Source organism: Nematolebias whitei, chromosome 7, assembly GCF_014905685.2.
Source record: "Nematolebias whitei isolate Nwh7 chromosome 7, NemWhi1, whole genome shotgun sequence".
Classification (NCBI taxonomy): Eukaryota; Metazoa; Chordata; class Actinopteri; order Cyprinodontiformes; family Rivulidae; genus Nematolebias; species Nematolebias whitei.
Genome location: NC_056504.1, coordinates 38,297,149 through 38,313,247, shown reverse-complemented (window position 1 = coordinate 38,313,247; position 16,099 = coordinate 38,297,149). Strand labels below are relative to the sequence as shown.

Below are 16,099 nucleotides of genomic sequence, written 5' to 3'. Positions count from 1 at the left end.
GTACATATAAGTATGTTGTTAAAATGTGTAGGTTTACGAGTTTAGTACATTGATTGTGAGCTTCATCGCTGCAGGGTACATCCGCAGAAACAGAACCGAGTCGGACTGGAACCGAGAGCTGCTCCTGTTCTGCAGAGCCTGGTAAGTAAAACTTAGTAACTACATATGTAATGTATGTATGTTGTTAAAATGATGCAGGCTTAAGAGTTTAGGGCATTGCAAGAGTGTGGGAAGGGTTTATAAAGCCTTAATATATATATAAATACTAAAATAAATAGAACGTTGCTATTTCACAAAGTTTCACTTACTGTAGGCAGGTTCGGAACCAAACCCCCGCAATAAATGAGGGACTACTGTATTGATACAAATGTGTAGGGCCCGTAATACAATGAGTCAAAACCTGCTCAAAAAATGTTAAGGTTTTACTAATTATAGACTTCTCATTTAATGTTTAGATAGATTTCTTCTAACAGACATTGATATGATAATTTTGTGCGTTAGGAAGGCTGGTTTCATGGTCACTCAAAAACATTTGAGCATTTTATTTTCATTACTAGAACAAATCAGTTCATTCAGCAACATTTTAGTATTTAGAGAATACTAATCCCATTTGACAGAAAGATGGAGCTGGTGATAAGACTGCTATTCTGTAGGCTATGTTGTTGGATCATTTTACTGATGAGGAGGACATACAGTCATTACAGGCATATTTTGATTATCCAGTGCTGTCTGGTGTGGATCAACAAATACCTGCTGCACAACGAGCAATGTGCTGCTGTTAAAATGTGAAACAAGGATTAAATGGCATACCTTTTGTTTTCTTATTTCACAGCAAGACTTAAAGCAGGTACAACAATTTTAGTGGGTGCTTGTTGGGGCAATATAGATGTGTTAAGGTGGCAAATTTCAATAATTAGATGTAAAAACTATGTCAAGGTTAAGTTCAGATCAATGAAATGTATGAAAATGAAAAACGGGAGGCTTCACTGAAAGGGAACAGAAATTGCACCTCCTCTTATAGTCGATCCTCAGCTGGTTTCCATGGTTACAGTAGAGGAGCCTGATCTATTTTCAAAAGCTGTAAGTTAATGGTTCTCAATGAGCTGCACTGTAAGTGTGTACAAGGGGATGTAGTAGGAATGCAAATGTATCACAGAGTGTGCAGGGGAATTCTTTAACAGGGAAATTGGAACATGAAGCTGCAGCGACGGCCTCAAAAACTGGATTAGCTGCTTATCAACACCAAAGGTTGTTATCATGTTTATGAAGCAGAATTATTTCTTGCTGCAGAGCCACAGCATGAGTATACTTGCAGCAGAAATGACTGTAGTTTGGTTTTATAACAATGCAACATAGAGGTTTGCATGAAAATGTTTTGAGATCAGGGAGAAATTAAAGGCCACGTTGTCCGTCCAGCTTACATGCCAGACTTTTAACCCAAGATTATATTTTGATGAGAAACAACAGAGTTACGGTTGACTTAGTCATACCCTGTAAATAATGTTATGCAGGATCGCACCCGATATTACAAAGATATGGGCGATGCATAAGCACTTGGAGCATGTGATGAAGATGGCCCACAGCCACTACCAAACAAAATTAATCTCATTATGTGTAACAAAATATTGGGGTTATAGCCATTTTCATTTTGGCTAAGTCCAGTTAGCTATGGCAGCAATCTTGACAGTTGATTCCCTTTGTAGATGTACCTTCAACAATAACTTAATTAAATATGTCATATGATTCATTATACAAACAAACAAGCAAAAACTTCTCTCTTTGCCTTTTGGTAGTGTGACTGATGCAAAAATTAGATTTAAACAGCAGGAAATTGCTCAAAACTCAAAATTAGGTTGAATTTTTTGTGTTGGCAGCTGACTTTATAGAGTAGGGCATGATGATTAACAAAAACATAAAACGTTTAAAAAAATGATGTGCATCCTTTGGCATGCGGTGTTGAAAAGTCAGGCCAAGTCCAAACTTCTTTAATTTGCAGTGTTTGAGTGCTCACTTTTTTTAAAGCTAGCATCAAATAATGGAAACATGTCACTGCCTTTTCTTCTCCTTAACCCACTTATTAAAAATGTGACCTGGCACGCAGGGCCCAGTGAATGCTCTAGAGGCTGAGCTTAAATCCCACTGTATGAGTGACAGCGATAAAGCTGCTACTCCACTCCAGAGAACTGTCCTTGATTCTGTCTGTTCCTCTTTCTGAGACTCGCTCTCTTCTGCCAGGTTGTTGGAACAAATTAGACCCAAACACACAAATGACACGAGCAAAAAAAATAAAAATAAAAATGCATTGATGATGATGTTATTTATGTACAAGTAGAAAACAACAACTGTGAGCTGCAAATTGTAATTTGATAGATATGAACTGTTTGTTGCATTCGTTTCTGCTGACTAAGGTCTTTACGAAGTCACTGTTAAACATGTTACAAGCCTTTTACTGTGTAACCTGATGACTTCTTTCCTCAGTGAAAACATCTGAATGTGTCCTGCATAGTTGGCAAATAGTCACTTTGAAAACTCCTTCGAGTGTAAGAAAATAATGTGTGACCTCAACAACTGCTGATGGAAGCTCTTAGGTATGCCAAGAAACTGACCAGAACAAAACAGAAACCTACCCATGGCATCAAGTTTTGCATTGGTGCCGAGATACAGATACATTTTCTCCATTGGTAATAATTAAATGTTAGTTTTAAGTAAACATTGTCATTTAAGCAAATTACAGTACAGCTGAAGAAATTGTATTTCCTGCAAAAGTGCAGTGTAGAACTGGCTTATAAAAGCTGAAATTAGCTAAAAAAAATGCTGAAATGTAGCTGAAAAGAAAAAAAACAAACAAGCCTAAATTAGCAGAAGAAAGCAGGAAAAACATATTTGCTGAATTAGGTTTAAATACGCAGAAATGAGCACAAAAAGTTAAGAAATTAGCTAAAAATAAGTTAAAATTAGCAAAAAAGGAGCTGAAAAGTAGCTGAAACAGCAAAAATAAGCTTAAGTTACCAGAAGGAAGTGGAGAGAGATCTTTTTTTTTTCTGAATTAGACTGAAAAAAATTAAAATTATTGCAAATAATCTGGATTTAGCTGAAAAGACTAAAATTAGCAGAAAACAGCTAAATAGTAGCTGAACTAACTGAAACTAGCAGAAATAAGTTGAAAGGAGCACAAGCTGAAATTAGCAAAAAATAATTTAATTGGGCTAAAAGTAGCAGAGATTAGCTAAATAAAAATTAAATTTTCTGAAAACAGCTTCAATTAGCTAAAAACTGCTAAAATGGCAGCTGAAAAGGTAGAACAAGCTGAAATTAACAGAAAGAAGTTAGAAGTACAAAAATGTTGTAGTTAACAGAGATAATCTAAAAGGATCACAAACAGCTGAAAAAACAACTGAAATTATTAGTTGAAACTAAGTAGCTGAAAAATGTTGAAATTTGCACAAGGAAGCTGAAAGAAGCTGAACCAGAACAAAATATGAAAGGAGCAGTAAAAGGTTGTAAACAGAAGATATGAAGGATGTAAATGAGCTCATTTCATTTTCTAAGAGAAAAAAATAGCAGAAAAGGCTAAATATTTTTAAAAAAACTAACGTTGCACCAATACCAAAAGTCATAGCACCCTTCTCCTGAACGAGATGAACATTTTGATATATGATTTGTTGAAATAGCACAAAAACTGTGGAATGAGAAAGATGCTGAAAATGTACAGAAGAAAAATAGATCACAATAGTGTGCATGCTTCATAAACATTCACACGATTAAACAGCAACTCTAAACTGGGCCTTCATCGTGCAGCATCCAAAACATTCAAGTACAAACAATCATTCAGGCATCTGCAGCTACTGATTAGCTCCTGCCGTCATGGTAACAAGTGTTTAAAGTTTATTATCTTACCCATTAGCCAGGTTTTCATCTTCATCATCTGGCAGGCTTTTCCCTTGAAGGTCAGTGTCACTCAGGTAACCAGACTTGAGGTCAGCATCATCGAGACCCTCTATAAGCTCGATGCGGGATGTGCTGTTGAGGCGGCTGGAGCAGCGAGCAGGCATTGTGTGAGCTGTGTACTGCGAAGAGCTTTTACTGCCCTGGTATCCACTGCCTGTTGAGGACGGGGCGTCGCCGGCCTGGAGACGGGGACTGGATTGACCGTGGCGCCAGGACAGAGGTGAAGAGCGGTTCGACAGGCTGGATATGCTGCGAGCATTGGTCTCATCGCTGTCATAGCCCACGTTACTGCTCTCCATACAGCTAGACAGAGAAACACGCAGGTTGGACCTTTATTAATAAGCACTTCACATGCAAGAGGATATGCAGTGGAAGTGGTCTCCAGATACAAGTACTTGGGTGTGCATCTGAACGACAACCTCAACTGGGGCAATAACACTACCAGCCTGATCAAGAAAGCACATCAGAGTCTCTATTTCCTCAGGCGGCTGAGGTGAGCTGGACTGGGAAGCTCGGTCCTCACCTCCGTCTACAGGTGTGCAGTGGAGAGCATCCTGTGCTCCAGCATCAACGTGTGGCATGGAGGCTGCACAGCTGCAGAAAGAAAAGCTCTGCAGAGAGTGGTGAAGGCTGCACAGAAGTCTGGAGTCAGCCTCCCCAACATCACAGACATCTACACCTCCAGATGCAGGAAGAAAGCCACCTGCATCATGAAGGACCCCACTCACCCAGCACACACACTTTTTGCCCTGCTCCCCTCTTGAAGGAGGTTGTGGAGCATTAAGTGTAGAACCGCTAGACTGAGGAACAGCTTCTACCCTGAAGGTGTTAGACTCACCTAACAGGGGCGGCTGTGGCTGAGTGGTTAGAGCAGTCGTCCTCCAATGCGAGAGTTGGGGGTTTGAATCCACCAGCAGTCACATGCTGAAGTGTCCCTGGGCAAGACACTGAACCCCTCATAGCCTCTGATGTGTGTCCCATCAGTGTATGAATGTGATTTAAAAGCACTGATTAGTCTCATTAGAATAATTTGTTCAATTAGCTTTGTAGAGATCTAGTAGAGGGCTGTATGAATGGGTAAATGAGGACACAGATTGTAGTGGAAAGTGCTTTGAGTATCTTGAAATAAGATAGAAAGGCGCTATATAAGTACAGTCCACTTACCACTCATAAATCCCTAATGTAATGCCACTTTGTTGATATGTGCTGCTGATTATCCATGCTGTTAATCTCATGCTGCTGATTATTTCATGCTGCTATTCATTTGTGCATGTGGTGCAAATGACAATAAAGAACCTTGAGCCTTGAAGAGTCTGGACAAAACCCAAAATGCACTTCACTGATCCTGAAAGAACGTCCAAACCAAGTGATCTTGTCCCAGATACGATAGTTGTGTCACTACATCCTCAGAGATTAAAGCCTGATACCTCTCACAGCTTGAAGACAACAATGATGGCCTTATATCCTAAAATACAGTTAAAAGTTCTGGTATGCCTGTTGTCTGTATGAGAATACCAAATTTAGGCTTTTATTGTTATACTGTATGTAGGTCAGGGTTAAAACGCCCACCAAAGAGCTCTGAGCATCTTCAGTTCCTGTCGATTATATAACTTCATGAACCAAGTCACCCAAATAAATATTGCAAAGCCTACCAACATGAGTATTTTTATCCTCTGCTTATGGATAATTCATTATTAAAGAGGCTGATTTTTTTTAATTTTGTTTTATGTTTTGTTAGAAAAGATTGTTTTTCTTCTGATTTTAACTTCACGTGTCTTAAAATTGTGTGGAGCACTTTGCACATGAGGTGAAAGCTGCTGTTTGACTTGACTGCTACATTTATGCATTCATTTTCAGCAAACGAATGTGAAAGTTCATAACATAAAACAAAATATTGAAACTAATTTTGTGCCTTTCAATAATTTGAAATGTACTAAAAGTACTAGAAGTTTTTATAACTTAAGGATTTTTAATGAAATGACGTTACAGACAAAATTAGCTTAAGCATAACAAGAATATAACATTTAAATTATCTGAATATGTTGTTTTATGAAGAAAATGATTGATGCTCAGTAAAACAGCAGTCTAGTAAAAACAGCAGTCAGGTCTGATGCATATTTATGTGATTTATTCTAACATTTATTACATTCAAATAAAATGTCATTTCATTTTCTTATTTTATGATCAGGAAAACAGCACAACAAGCTAACACAGCAGATGCTTAAGTGTGGTGGCAAAAGTTAATTTACACAAAAGCGGACTAATTTAATCCCTTCCGTTTCGCCGCTGACAGTCAACAGATATCCGCTTATTTTATTTCTTGATCAGTTTAGGACAACTAAACCATTTTTACAATTTTCCTGCATACCGCTTCATCTGTCATTTATTTTGTAGATTATTCACACTTGGCATGAGCCACATGTTTTATCCTCTGTGCTACACAACAATGTGTAGATTTTGAGGTTCTTTAAAGGTCTGAGCTGTGATGCAGTTCCTGAACCGCATCAATGTCATCTTCTTCCACAGGAGGAATCTTAAAGAGTAACTGTGTAGTGCACGTGTTTTTGAAAAATGGAACAAGTTTGATAAAAATGTCAGTTTTTGATCAAATGACTGGCTGGAGCAGCAGATATCCAGGTGCACTGGTGGAAACAGAAGCTGAACGAATACACTGATCTGCATGTGGGGTTACAAGAAGTCTTCTTCCTTCCTCCTCCATTTCTGTGCAGGGACAACTACAATACAACAAGCTCCTCATGTAAATGTTTTATTTTAAGCTTGTCCTGATCACCTGTTTTTAACACTGATGTGTTAATTTATTGTGTAAATAAAGTTTTGTTAAAAATCAAAAATCTTTTTCTCAATTTCCCTCCCTTCATTTTTCTCTGCCTTCCTCTTCTTCATTTTCTCCCTCTTCTTCCTTCCTCTTCCTTCTTCCTCTCCCTTCTTCTTCTTCTTCCTTCCTCTCTTCCTCTCCCTCCCACTTCTTCCTTCTTTTTCCTTTTCTTCTTCCTTCCTCTTCCTCCTCTTCTTTCTGTTTCTTCCTTCCTATTCTTCCTTCATTTTTTCTTCCTCTCCCTTCCTCTTTCTCTGCCTTCCTCTTCTTCCTCTCCCTTCATCTTCCTCCTTCCTCTCCCTCCCTCTTCCTTTCTTTCTTCCTCCTCCTTTCTGTCTTCTTCCTCTTCCTCCCTCTTTTTCCTCCTTCTCCTCCTTCTTCTCATTATACAGAAACATGTTTCCTAAGTGACAGGAGGTCTGATCATTCCAGAAGATGCTCTGATCACCTCAGTCTGCAGGACACAGCGATGCAGTCTCTGTGTGATGTGGGAACAGGCCACATTTAGTGTAAAAAAAAAAAATGTTGCCCTTTTTTTTGTCTCATTGATGTTTAGAATATTAAAACACAGAGAATCTCAGACCTTTACAATATAGTTAGGAAACTGCACATAAGCATAATTTTTCTTTCATATCGAATTTACATAGAAATACAAATAAAATATAAAAATAAGTAAAACGAGAGCTTTATTTTGTGACACAGAACATTAAACTCTAATGACCCGATCAAAGTTTTAACGACGGAGTTTGTTGTTTGAATCCTTCTTGCCTTCAAAACTGTGTTGTACTGTGGTGGTTGAGACATTTCTGTTTGTGTCTTTTGCTGATTAGCCCAAAACAAAAGATTCCTGAAATTCACTCATCAGCATCAAACACAGAAAGGCCGTTAAGGAGGGATGGAAGCCAGATGTGCACCGACTCTCCAAGCAGCACGACTGTTTACTGATTGGGCTTCAGGCTGAACTGATCCAGCAAACTCCTGCTTGGATCACATGTTTTACATCAATCTCAACTTTAAAATAATTTATTTTCGGATGTTTTGTGCTCACCTGTGACTGAGCTGGGAGCCCCGGAGACTCGTCATCGTGTCTTCCAGATTCTGACGGAGATCGAGAACGTTCTGCACCGTCCGCTTCCTCTGGGACTCAGGATCTGTGACAAAATAAGAGTCATTTAGAAAATGCCTTTTTTTAAATTGTTGTGGTCTGTTTTCTAAGAGTATTCACTTAAAACGGAGAAATTGCTTTTACATGTGCATTCTGGCTTGGCTTATTTGTGTCTGACAGCTGTTTTCCATGTAAGAACCCAAACAGTGCATGCTCACATCATTAGGCCAACACATTTTACTTGATGGGCTGCTTCAATGTGGCAACCACACCCCTCTGAACTGAAGTGGCACATCCCAAAGCTGAAAACTCAGATGTTGTCTGTAACTAACAAATTCAAACCACAACAGGATCTTTTTCAGATGTTTGCCTATTGAAAGCTTGTTTTCTGTTCTGCAGTGCATTATATTGAACAATCATGGCACGAGCAGTAAAACTCTCTGAGTTACAGCCAGAACAAATTCACTCCTCGTCAGCGTATTCGGACCAAGCTGCATCCAATGTAAAACATGCGGCCACTGAGTTCGGTCCATGTCAAATCAATATCAGCGGTGTTGTTGTGTTAACTGTGACAGGAACCTCCATATCTCTAAAACTGCAGTGTTGGTTCAGAGCAAACACAGAAAAGGAAAGCCCAGAGGAAAGAAAAATGAATTAACTGGAAAGTTTGAAATATTACTAATAACTTCAGTAGAGCATGGGTGGGGGGGTGGGGGGGGGGGGGGGCGCAATTAGAAATATCATGTTATTAAAAAATATATGCATATTCCAATGCAATTTCCTGCAATAACGTAGGGATAAAATACCAAGTCTGGGGCTTTTTTAATGCAATCATCATCTAGTGAACTGATTTTAGTTTCCACAAATTTTATTTATTTATTTTTTAAATATTAGATGTACATCGACTTTGTGAAATATGATCATCTCTCTAATTTAATAAAAGGGGAAACGATTCACAGGAGGAGATAGAGACTTAAATAGTTATAGGTGAGATTAAAATCCAGCTTTTTGCACGTGTATGCTCTGTTTTGATGAGTGGGATCATCTGAAAGATGCTGCAGCCACTTTGAAAAACAGGAAAATAATCTAAATAAGTCAAAGAATCAATGATTATAATGTATCCAAAATATTAACGCTGAAAACACATACAGGTGACTTTTGGTATTTGTACAACTTTAGCTTTTTGGAATATTTAGCCTTTTCTGTCACTTTTTTCTCTCATAGAAAATGAATTGAGCTCGTTTTACATCCTTGAAATCTTTAGATCTGTTTACAACCTTTTACTGCTCCTTTTACATTTTCTTCTTGTTCAGCTTCTTTTGGCTTCCTTGTGCAAATTTTAACATTTTTCCATCTACTTTCAGCGGCTTTTTCAGCTGTTTTGTGCTCCTTTCAGATTTTTTCTGCTAACTACAACATTTTTGTGCTTCTAACATTTTTCTGCTGATTTCAGCTTGTTATGCTCCTTTCAGCTTATTTCTGCAAATTATGCTATTTCAGACAGCTACTATTTAACTGTTTTATGTTAATTGCAGCTAATTCCACATTTTTTGCACCCATTTCAATTTTTTTCTACCTAATTCAGCAAAAATGTCCTTTCTCTACTTCCTTCTGGTAATTTCATCTTCTTTCTGCCTTTTAGCTACTTTTTAGCTGTTTGTTTTTCTTCTAATTTCAGCTTTTTGCAGATAATCTCCACTTTTTTTATGCTGATTTCTGCTCCTTTCAACAAATGTGTTCCTTATGCTTTCTTCTGCTAATTTAAGCTTGTTCGACCTTTTCAGCTACTTTTTTAAGCATTTTTAGCTCATTTAAGCTGTTTTCAGATAAATTCAAGTTTTTTTGGTAATTTCTGCCTCTTTCAGCGTAATTAACTTATTTCTGTTAATTTTAGCTTGCTATGCTCCTTTTAGCTTTCTTCTTTAGGTTCAGTTTTTTCTGCTATTTCAGCTACTTTTTAGCTGTTTTGTGCTAAATTTAGCTTTTTCAGCCAGTTCCGCTTTTTAGCTCCTTTATAATAATAATAATAATAATAATAATAATAATACTTTATTCTTATAGCACCTTTCAAACAAATGTTACAAAGTGCTTCACATTAATAAATTAAAACATCATAAATGACATCAGAAACACAAAAGTATACCAAATCAATTAAAATAACATTATAAAAAAGAAAGAAATTCAAATATTAAAAGCCTTATTAAGCAAGTAAGTTTTAACTAATGATTTAAAAGAAGACAACGAAGAGGCGTGTCTAATATTTAAAGTAAGAGCATTCCACAAATTAGGAGCCCTGACCATAAAAGCCCTCCCTCCTTCTGTCACCAGTCGAGCTCTGGGAGTGAAAAGTAATAACAGATTTAGGGATCTGAGATTGCAAGAAAGGATGTAGGGGGTAAGAAGCTCAGATAGATATGATGGTGCAAGAACGTTCAGGGATTTAAAAACAAACAATAAAAGCTCCTTCCACTTCCTTCTGGTAGTTTAAGCTTCTTTCTGCTTTTTCAGCTACTTTTCAGCTATTTTTTGCTAATTTCAGATTTTTTTAGTTAATTTCTTATTTGTTGTGCTAATTTCTGTTCGTTTATACCTAATTCAGCCAAATATGTGTTCTTTCTTCTTTCTTCTGCTGTTAGGTTTTTCTCCATTTTAGCTACATATCAGTATGTTTTTAGCTACTTCCAGCTGTTTTTCCAGCAAGTTCTTCAGCAATAAGCATTCACACTGCATTTTCACAGGAAATGCAATGTCTCTAGTTTTATTTGCTACATTTATTTATAATCCTGAATTTTGAATAACAAAAAATAACTAAGCAGAACAATTAACACAGCTGTTGCCTTTTTAGTTACAAAATATGTCAACATTAATTAAATGAAAGCAACAGAGTGCACTTCACTGTAAGATGAGAATAATTTGAACATACTTTCTAAAAATCATTTAAATATTTCACTTTTAGATGGAAGTTGGTCACAATGCAAACAGTTTGACCTGCACACTTATTTAAAATGTAAATAAGAAGCATAACAAAATGGCCACAAATATGGAAATACCTGTATATGGTTTTTATGAGACATTTCTCCTCTTGGTTATATTTTTATAATGCTCTGGCTTTCTCCGTACCCAGTATTTACCAGAGAAAGCTTCACGTGATTCTGTACACACTGACTTCATTACTACAAGCATGAGGGAAAACACAGAACTCAGTTAAAGTAATAAAGTCAAGGTGCTTCTAAGCTGTTATTGCTGCATGTGGTGGACACACTTTTTAGGTTGTTGATGTTGCCTCCTAAGTTCAAGGCTAATGGATTTAATACACTGAGCAAGGATGAACATGAACATTTATTCACAGAACCAGGCATGATGAAAACGAGGCACATGTGTGAATCACATCTGCTTCGAGTACATCCTGTATGAAGTATTCTCCGTGTCTCTTTTTAACAGCTGGCGGTCATCTGATGCTCTGCATGCAGTGATGCCTGTTATAGAGAAGGCAAACTTGGACATAATACTGAAACAGCACATTTGAGTCGTTTCTTTCAGATGGTTTTACTTTGAGAAGTAATAAACATTTTTCAACACATGCTGTTATGAGTGAAGTAAGACTGACCTAATCGGGGAAAATCTCATGAATAACTCCTAATTTCAAAAATCATTCCACATCATGTGCAGATAAACTAAAACATGGCAAGTTTTTTTATACTAAAATAAACAATTGAACCTTTGAAAAAAAATATTTTAAACATTGACAAATCCCTGTTAAATTTCCTGCATGTATTGTGGAAATGGATTTGGGTAACCATGAATAATTAAGATCAGCAGCACTCTGTCTTAGTTCCCATGCTGACTTTATAAAATTATTTTATTTGCAGATTTCACATCTTTTCAAATAAAAGTGTACTTATTACACCGAGTTTAGCGGAACCCATTTAAATTTTAAAGACTATGAGAAAGCATCAATTAAAAAATACTATAATAAAAAAAATTAAAAATGGGGGACAAAGCTAAAAAAAAGTTTACTTCCCTGAAGTGAAAAACTTTAAAGCTTTTAAAATACTTTCTGAATACACTTGTGTGACTTTTGTGAAACAATCCTCACCAAGAGCTAAATATTAATATGAACATCAATCATCTCAGAAAAGTGGCATGTAAAGACCATTTTTAAGCCCCAAAATGTATTTAGTTGTCAAATAACCATCTTGAAAATTATATTTATGTCCTTAAATATTCATTGTAAATAATAAATACTACATGAGTGAGCATTTGTGACCCCATGTGCCTCAGATGCCTAAAACAAAATGAGTAGTGCTTCTCTGATTTACCCCAACATGGCAGTAGTTATGAGCCATTACAGTATTTGTAGAAATCTGGGATGACAGATCTCGTACAATCATAGTGAAGTCAGTATTGTTCATTCCTTTGTTGTCATTATTTGTGTGTGTTGTGTTTGCGTGTGTGCTGTCCTGTGCTATTCTTCATGGATGTGAGCCTGCTATCCTGTGCGAGTCTTCCTTTTTAAAGTTAAATGTTTCTAAGACAAAGGAGATGGTCATTTATTCTAGAAAAAACTCTTCAGTTGTCACTCATGTGGTCATTAATAGTCAAGCTGTTGAAGTGGTGCATCAATATAAATATCAGGGAACTGTTCTCGATGACAAACTGACCTTTGATGCACATGTGAACTCACTTTGTAAGTAGGCCCACCAGAGAATGTATTTTTATCTGAAGCTTCGTGGTTTTAATGTTGATTCGACTTTTACGAGAATGTTTTATTCATTTTTTGTTGAGTTTCTTTTAACTTTCACCTTAATCTGTTAGTTTGGACCTTTGATGTGCAAAAACAGGAACAAACTCTCATGGATTGTCAGGATGTGCAGCAAAACTGCTGGAATAGTCCTATAGAACCTCACTGACCTACACAAGGCGAGGTCAGTGATAAGGCCAGGCTGATTCTGGCAGATCCTGATCATCCACTCCACGGTGAGTTCAGGTTTCTTCCATCTGGACGTGGGTATCTGCTGTCCAGATGTAGGACGAACTCATTCAAGTATTGATCAGGCTCCTCAACAAACAGTGAGAATTTTTGTACTTTTATTTTAACGTCTTAATGTCTTGACTAGTGTGGATGTTTTGTGTGTCTATGATTGTGAAACAAATTGCCCCTCGGAGATAATAACGATTCTTGAACTTGAACTATCCTGACAACATGAAAACCACAACTTTAAACCTTATTTCGACTGATTAATCAGGATTCAAGGTTTCAAAGTATTTACAATATTTTTCTGACTTCTATGTTCATGTTCCTGTGCTATACAAGCACAATCGTAAGTAATTTATTTATTATCCGAGTCAATAAGCCTTGATGTCATGTTGTAAAACAAAGAGACTCCTGTCTAGAAGCAAAAACATCCTTCCAGGGAGCTCATAATGAGCTAAGCTTCTGAAACAGTTCAATATTAAGCATTGAACAGGCCTTGAAAGGACTGATGCCCATAAAAAAGCTCAGCTTACAGTAATAAGGATGCTCACTGTACAAGCACAGTGTGATAATGAGTTTAGATGCTGCTCTTTCAAATGAAATATTATAGCCTGAAAAGTTTATATATTTTCTCAGCTAAAAATACAAAAGAAAATGTCCCCAACTGGGTTTAACAAGGCTAACAGATTAGATCCTACTTTTGGACTAAAATCTGCAGTTAATGTGTTTCATGGAGTAACCCTAAACGATGCAGTAAATAGCTCCCTATTATCTGAACACCCACATCCTGTGGTTTTTGAGGTGGTGTTTGTTTCAGAAGGGTCAAATTCTTGGTCTGAATGAAGTCAACTTCAAAGGAGATCAAGAAAATTACTAAAATTGAGATAATAACAGTGTAACATTATTAAAATCTGGAGGGATGGTGGTGAACCATTTCTTAAAATGTTTGAAGAAATTACGTTGAAGAAAAAGATGCACAGAAAAACACAGCTGTGTGCGGTGAGAGGAGTTTCAACCACACGATGCAGTGAAAATACAAAGTACTGGAACTGCATGTGCGGCTTTAAGAAACACACTTTCACTGTGAAGAAACTAATGAAAATTCTTTATAAGGAAGCAAAACATCTTCATAAACCCAAACAGGCTCATTCAACAAGATCAATATATTTATTTTTATTCATTCAGGTACTATAACATTGTTAATTACTCCATTTACTTTTTCATCTAAACAACTTTGCATACCCAATAAAATGGACCTAAAATTCTCTTTGTGTTTACATGCAAGAAACTTACTGCCAAATGGTTGATATTTGAAATGTACATTATGAATAAATTAACAAAAGTGAAACACTTGATCTTTCCAAATACTGAGCCTAGTTCAGTGTATGGACAGTATACAGTACAACTGTTTTATAACTGATAGTGACTGCTTTATAAAAAGTTTGCAAACTCATAAATAACCTATTTTAAAAACATTACTAAATCCTTTCTGAAATGGTCCTTTGTTTGCCGAGCACTGGAGAGAAAAATCATGCACTGACTTTGCTTCATGCCACCCATACATACAGTATATGTGCGGGTACTTCAGTTTGTTGGGGTGCAGCAAGTTAATGTCTAATACTTGAGGACGAGCAAACTGAATATCCCAAATGACTGATTTTGTTTTATTCCCATATATATTTATTTTCTTGTTCTTCTCTGACTGAAGATATGAACCACATGACAATGCTAGAACGCATCAGGCTCAAATTTTGTAAAAAATAGTTTAAGGAGGATTGTCATACATGGCTTGGCCACTACAGCGCTAAGATAGTAAGCCCCCACTGAGAATTGTGGGAAAATGCTGAAGCAGACGTGATGTAGTAGTTTGACTTTTCCAATTATTCATGTAAGCATTAGTCAGAAATCATATAGACTGCAAGAAATATGACAATTTATAGGTTATTAAAATGATTCTATGGAAAATGCTGTAATCAAACTTAAAATGTACCCAAGGGTGATATATTTTATTTTTTCCACTGATTAGTCTAAGACAGTATTGAGGCTATCGTCGTGAAATCTTTGTTAGGACAATTGTTTTGTTTTCTGAATGTTTATATTTCATAAACAAAATGCATTTTACTTGTGACAAAGCCCCATCTGGGATGACTATCTACTTTTTCTTCTTCTTTTTTTTTCCGGCTTTTCCCTCTTCAGGGGTCAACACAGCGAGTCATCCTCCTCCATCTCACGCTGTCCTCACTCCATCTACCTCCATGTCCCCTCTAACTGCATCCATATATCTCCTTTTTGTCTTTTTCCTGGCAGATGCATTTCTTACATCCTTCTATCAATAGAAAGGACCAATTGCTCCTCACAGTTCCAGGAACTCGTCTTAAGCGCAGAGGTGACTGGGCCTTCTAAGTAGCAGGACCAAGACTTTGGAACGAGTTACCTCTGCTTGTCAGACTGGCCCTCTCCCTTTCGATTTTCAAATCCCGTTTAAAAAGTCACTACTATTCAGTAGCTTTCAACACCAGATGATCTGTGTTTTGAACCTGTACGCTCCACACTGGTTTGTTGTCATATTTATTATCTGCATCATTTTTATGTCTATATTTTTGATTTACCTCATTTTGTATATTGCTTCATGTGTTGTCTGTTGTTCTGTCTATACAGCACTTTGGTTGTCCTTGTAGCTGTTTTAAGTGCTCTATAAATAAAATGGTATGGTATGGTATCAGTATTTGCATGGTCCCTCCTCTGGACATGTCCAAACCATGGTCTGGGATGACCATCAATAAATAATTTATAAGAATGCAAAACATCCATATACACTTTAACTAATAGCTTTGAATTGATTATGCTCAATTTTGACATTAAAACAACACTTAAGAAAATGTTTTAGCCACAAATGTTATCCTGCAAAATTTAAAGCAAATGGGTTAAAACATGATTTAAAGGTTTGGTGCAGAAAGCTGAAAGGTCTACTGATTTTGGTTGATGTGCCATGCAGTCACACGAACGACACAGAAGTGTGGATGCTGCCATCTGTCCTGTGTTGTTTAAAGGTCTTACTTGATTACATGTGACAAACATGAACGATGATGTTCCACCTGCACTAACGAAGCATAGAAAACAGATCGATTCACCACAGACATGTTTATTAAAAAGCAAAAGGACACATGCAGCCCTGATTACAGGAAGGTATTGAAAAATTAGAAACTACATGATGGCATGAGGCTTAATGTTGCAC

General features: G+C 36.9%; 1 protein-coding gene across 1 annotated transcript in view; it reads right to left on the bottom strand.

The window, feature by feature from the left end:
* The window catches only part of nav1b (neuron navigator 1b), a 59,362-nt gene that overhangs the window by 31,710 nt on the left and 11,553 nt on the right, over positions 1–16,099 (bottom strand). The window contains exons 4-5 of the mRNA XM_037678841.1: positions 7,833–7,935; positions 3,898–4,251 (exon numbers count right to left, since the gene is read on the bottom strand). Coding sequence (XP_037534769.1) covers positions 3,898–4,251; positions 7,833–7,935 — 457 coding nt within the window. The remainder of the gene's footprint in view (positions 1–3,897; positions 4,252–7,832; positions 7,936–16,099) is intronic.